The following is a 6,206-nucleotide window of genomic DNA, read 5'->3' on the forward strand; positions in this document are numbered from 1 at the left end:
CTAGGATTGGGTGCATCATATGACAAGGCGACAAGACTTTTGTCTTTGCAAAAACTGACTCAGTGGGCTTTACCAAGCTGTGAACGTTAGAATGCTTTTCAGCAGTTTCGTTTGGCACCAAAACATTATTTCAAAAGCTGTTGGGATTGAAATCATCCATTTCTTGTAAAAAAAAATTGATTACAAATATATTTGAGGGGCACTTAATGTCAACTTGTACCCAAGCGCCAAAGACTTTTGTCAGGGACTGTATACAGACTGTCCATGATGGAACTTCAGAAAGAAAATCTGTCCCTCAAAGCTAGACCCAGACGTTTAAGTGCTCAAGATGGTACAGCCAAAGCAGCCATCAAATTAAGAGGGAACCTCAAAAGTAGAGATGTTTCTCAAGCATGGCATCTGAGCTCAAACCACAAGCAGAATGTTCGACCATTCCAGAAAAGCGCGTTGTCTTCCTGTACTATTCACTCACAGGTTCTAATGAGGCTGATTTTCTCCTATCATTTGGCCATGAAATAGAAAACACAGTTACATGCGGAAAGATTAAGTCTTCCAAGCCCGTCGTTCTGCCATTCAGTGTAAAGTCAAATAGGATGATAACCATACTCAACCGACTTGGTTACAGTGTGACCAGTCTTGGATCTGCTAACATGAAAGTGTGTGCGTTCCTGAAAAATGTTAAGCTGCAGAGATGAACTGTCAAATGGACTGACATGCACAAACGTGTGCATGTTTCATAACTGCAGAATGATCGAGGACCTGACTTTAAAGTCGGGTGTCAGATGGCAGTTTGAGGAGTGACAGTGTGGTGATTTGAATTGGCTTTGGTCAAGGTGAAAATGTGTATGGGTATAAAAGTCATGTGAACTATAACTTAACTGCCCCTCCACAAAGTTATTGTATCTGAATATGTCACCCACATGGAGGATTACAAAAATTCTTATAAGACTTTGCCACAGATGGTACCAAGAAGTGATATTTGGGGCAGTTCTTTTATGACAAAGAAATGAGAACTGTCGGAACAATGGGCCGTCAGAAAAATGAGCCATTACAACAATGCGCCGTTGAAACAATGTGCCGTCAAAAAAATGTGCCGTCGGAACAATTAGCCATCGGAACAATGGGCCTGTCGGAACAATGGGCTGTTAGAACAATAGGTCATCAGAACAATAGTCCATCAGAACAATAGTCCATCAGAACAATGTGCCATCGGAAAAATGAGCCATCAAAACAATGCGCCGTTGGAATAATATGCCATCAGAACAATGCGCCGTTGGAATAATATGCCGTCAGAAAAATATGCTGTCGGAACAATTAGCCATCGGAACAATGGGCCTGTCGGAACAATGGGCCGCCAGAACAATGCGGCATCAGTACAATGGGCCGGCAGAACAATGGGTCGGAGGAACCATGGGTCGTCAGAACAATGGGCTGTCAGAACAATGTGCCAGCGGAACAATGGGCCCGTCAGAACAATGCACCGTCAGTACAATGGGCCGTTGGAAACAATGGGCCTGTCGAAACAATGCACCGCCAGAACAAATGGGCTGTCAGAACAATGCACCGGCGGAACAATGGGCCTCGTGGAAAACAATGGGTCGTTGGAACAATAGCCCTGTCAGAACAATGGGCTTTTAGAACAATGGGTCATCAGAACAATGAGCCATCAGTACAATGGGCCTGTCAGAAGAATAGGCCGTCAGAACAATGCGGCGTCAGTACAATGTGCTGGACGATCCATGGGTCGTCAGAACAATGGGCTGTCAGAACAATGTGCCGTCAGTACAATGGGCCATCGGAACAATGGGCCTGTCAAAACAATGCGTCGTCAGAACAATGCGCTGTCAGAACAATGCGCCGTCAGAACAATGCGCCTGTCACAAAAATGGGCTGTTAGAATAGGGCGTCAGAACAATGGGCCATCAGAACAATGGGCCGTCAGAACAATGTGCCGTAAGTACAATGGGCCGGTGGAACAATGGGCCTGTCGGAACAATGGGCTGTTAGAACAATGGGTCGTCAGAACAATGGGCTGTTGGAACAATAGGCCTGTTGGAACAATGGGCCGTCAGAACAATGTGCCTGTCGGAACAATGGGTCATCAGAACAATTGGCCATCGGAACAATGGGCCTGTCGGAACAATGGGCCTTTGGAACAATAGGCTGCTAGAACAATGGGTCGTCAGGACAATGGGCCATTAGAACAATGAGCCGTCGGAACTGCCTCCGGCCGTTGTGTTGTGGACTAACAGTTGTGGGCACAAAGGTAAAACTGAAACATCCAAACTGGTGAAAACAGGAGGATTTAATAAAATGTCAGACTTTCCCTTTAAACTGGAAGTTTTTATGTTATAATATTAAAATAGACTGTCATCAGTGCAAACAGCAGGTGGTACTGTTTAGTGCAGGAAGCTCTCTGTAGGCCAGTTAGCTACAGCAGAAATTAAGTTTTCTGCTGTTCAAGCTTCAAGTCAGAAACGGGAAGTAACACATCTTTAATAAAGAAACAGTAAGGTTCAAAGACTGCAGCTTTAAGTCCCTCATCACTGTCATCCACTTGAGTCTCTGATATCAATATCTGCTAATGTTAACTACCTTTGATCATGGACACCCTGATACAGTATTTTATAACCCATTAAAATAACCCAAAATATCAATTTGAATAGGTTTTCACTTTTAAACTTTGCAGATAAAATATCTTAAAACGTTCAAGGTTTGAAGGTATTTAACAAAGAAAGAATAATATGAGATGATTTAAATGAATTAAATGCTCTTTTAAGTGTAAAAAAACATTTGCAAAGGGACTATTAATAGATCAATTAATGGATTGTAATCTACTAAAATATTTTAATAGATTATCTCACCACAGTTTAAGAATAAAAACCTTAAAAGCAATTTAATAGAAAGAAAGAGTTCAATCCCATTCAAATGTACCAAATAGCATGAAATAAATACATAAATTGAATAAATTGTATACTCTGTGGTCAATTTCACACTGTGCAGATAATCCATTAATGAACTATATTTGGGTCAAACAAATGAATATGCACCTTCGTTGATAGATGGAGGTTCCTTCATTAAAGAGTACTGTATTGTCCCATAGAACATGACAGTGATGTCAGTGATGTCGCTTTTCTCCACACAAAGTACTTATTGCATCAACATTTCTTTAGGTGAGCCGTGAACACATCTTTGAAGGTCCGTGCGGCTGGTTCTCTTTTGTTCGGTGGTGTGTTCACTGGCTGTAGTTCTCTGATTCAGCCTCACAGTGAGTCTTGTTTCTACAGAAGTTCCTGAAACCACGTCCCCACTTTAGAGTCACAGTGGCCATTTCAAACAGTCTGAGGATCAGCGGATGAGGATTACTCAAAGATTGAAAAACTACTGTTACTAAAACGTGAGTGTTTCAGATGAACTGAAAAGCCGTGAGATCAGCAGCAACAGATCAACCAACAGCTTAAATCAATCAGAAACTTCATTAAAACATATTAGTTAACTTATAAACACATGCCTCTGGATGCGTTAAGGGTTATTTCAAAGCATGTTTCTATTGTTGTCAAATCTTTCTGTTGTTTCATGTCAAATATGGTGAAAGATGTTACTTTGGTGTAAACAGCACCACCTTTCCACCAAATCAAAACCCACCTGTTCAAAACTGCTTTTAATGTGACCAATATCATGTATTTTATGTTTTTAGTGTATTGCTTTTATATATGATGATTTTAATGTAAAGTGTCTGAGTATTATGAAAAGCGCTATATAAATAAAATGTATTATTATTATTATTATTAAACCAGGGCTACATTTAGGGTCCTCTCTTGTTCCTTATTTACATAAAGTGTCTCCAAATGTTTGTAAAGTGACCAAATATTATATTTTACTTTCTGACTTCCGTAACCGGCCGAGACCGTGTGAATCCAACTTACTATGAAATGAGAATCCCATAAAATCGTCTTATTTAACCTTTGAAACAACACTGAATATCCAGCAAGACTCATTTTCAGGAGCTTATTGTCGAGATTTAAGTTGTATTATTATTCATTTAGCATTCAGTTATTTAACATGTTTACAGGATTCATCAGATTATGTTGAGTGCAGTGTTGCACTTTAATTTAGACGCACCTTATGGTTTCAATTAAGGTTTGAACAATAAATATATTTATGGAATATTATACATTGATATACAATTCTTTTGTTAATGCTTTTTGGATCATCAATATAAGGGATTATGTTTATTCTACTGTGTTAACATACGATATTAAAATTGTTAAATGTTCCATGATTTATTTCCAAATCTGCAGTGAACCACAAACTTACTTTAATAATCAATGTCCTTTTAATCGGGATATAATCCATTCATTCATCTGTCAACAGAATCTAGTAAATACCAAACATGTGATTTTATTAATGATCAGTATCCTCTCCTGTTGAAGTTATGATATGATAAACAAACAGCTGAAGGTCTTGTTGTGCTCGTATTAAAAGTCTCCCTTCAGTGACTCACTGAGTCTCTGTAATGTACAAATACATTAGTATTCGTATACTTATCTCTACAGCTGAATGAATGACCTCTTTGTGGCTTTATTGTCACATACGAGTGAATTTGTGTTTAATTTTGGCATTTCAAAATAAAACCTTTCAGCAGTTTAAAATGGCCGCCGTGTGGTGAGAGTCACATGACCAGTACAGACAGCATCACCTCTGACTGGTCAGTCTGCTGTGGAGGGGCCGGACTTTGGACAGGACTTTGTGAGGCGGGTCCGTCATGGTTGTCACGCACTTCGTGTTGGCGGGGAAGGGTGTTACCGGGGCGATGGTGGGCGGGGCGATTGCTGTTGTCGTAGTTGTTGTCGTCGTGGTAACTGCAGGCGGGTTGTCGGTTACTGTGGCGACAGGTTTGGCCAGAGTGGTCTGGATCTCAGCCCTCCTGGCGAGAGCCGTCCTCAGCTTCTCCCTCATCTGGTCGATCTGTTCCTGCAGCTCCTGCAGCTCACCGGGCCGGGGGGGCGGGGGTGCTACAGCAACAGAAGGAGGCGCAGAGGTATCGGGTTGGGCAGAGGAGAAAGCAGAAGAGGAGGATGATGCGGGTCGGGAAAGGAGCAGGCTGGCAAGTGAAGCCGCTGGTCCTCCGTTCTCACACAGTCTGCTGTTTGGCCCCGCCTTTGGCTTGTCTGGTAACTGCCCTTCAGATTTGGCCCCGCCTCCCTTGGCGTCAGACGTGGCGATGCGAGCGAGCAGGCGGCGAGTGTTCAGGGTCTCCAGGTTAAAGTGGACTTGTTTGAAGTCTCGGGCATCCTTAGCGGCGGCCTTACTGGCCTCATTGTTCCACTTGGCCGAGGCTCCGGGGGCCGGCGGAGCAGGGGGGCCAGAGGGGGGCTGAGGCTTCTCGAGGTTACAGCTGAACAGAAACAGAGTCACAGTTCATTCTTTACATTGGAAACAGCAGTTTATAAGAAGAAACTTGTGATACGGTCACGAGCTCCAGAACAAGTGGACCTTGAGTTGAGGTTATTTTGTAGCAGCTTCACTTTGAATGTTGACCTCATCACCTTTGATATCTAAACTGCATGGTAAAATAAACATGTTGATGACATCAGACATAAGACCAACCTTTTCTCTTTCTCAGCTCGCTGCCTCTTTACGTCTTCATACGTCATATTCAGAGCTCGATGGATTTTCTGCCAAACACACAGAAACATTTTCCTCTGAACAGGAACAACATCAGAATCATCAATGAGCTGTTAGCGTTACACAGTAACGTTGTAATGTTTCAAGAGATTAATGGTCCTCTGCACCTCCTCAACACTCTTCAGAACCTCTTCAATCACCTCAACACGTCCTCTGCACCTCCTTAACACTCTTCAGAACCTGTTATATCACTTCAACACGTCCTCTGCACCTCCTTAACTCTTTAGAACCTCTTCAATCACCTCAACACGTCCTCTGCACCTCCTTAACATGTTAGAACCTCTTTAATCACCTCAACACGTCCTCTGCACGTCCTTAACTCTTTAGAACCTCTTCAATCACCTCAACACGTCCTCTGCACCTCCTTAACACGTTAGAACCTTTTCAATCACCTCAACACTTTCTCTGCACCTCCTTAACTCTTTAGAACCTCTTCAATCACCTCAACACGTCCTCTGCACCTCCTTAACTCGTTAGAACCTCTTCAATCACCTCAACACGTCCTCTGCACCTCCTTA

The 6,206-nt window shown here is 42.4% G+C and overlaps 1 protein-coding gene across 1 annotated transcript in view; it reads right to left on the minus strand.

Annotated features, from left to right (window-relative positions):
* Window positions 1–3,735: 3,735 nt before the first annotated feature.
* Window positions 3,736–6,206, minus strand: part of LOC116377318 (glutamate receptor ionotropic, NMDA 3B-like) — a 3,269-nt gene continuing 798 nt past the window's right edge. Inside the window, exons 2-3 of the mRNA XM_031838930.1 lie at window positions 5,611–5,678; window positions 3,736–5,398 (exon numbers count right to left, since the gene is read on the minus strand). Coding sequence (XP_031694790.1) covers window positions 4,696–5,398; window positions 5,611–5,678 — 771 coding nt within the window. The 3' untranslated portion in view covers window positions 3,736–4,695. The remainder of the gene's footprint in view (window positions 5,399–5,610; window positions 5,679–6,206) is intronic.

This window comes from Anarrhichthys ocellatus, unplaced genomic scaffold, assembly GCF_004355925.1.
Source record: "Anarrhichthys ocellatus isolate YVR2014 unplaced genomic scaffold, GSC_Weel_1.0 scaffold1120, whole genome shotgun sequence".
NCBI classification, from domain to species: Eukaryota; Metazoa; Chordata; class Actinopteri; order Perciformes; family Anarhichadidae; genus Anarrhichthys; species Anarrhichthys ocellatus.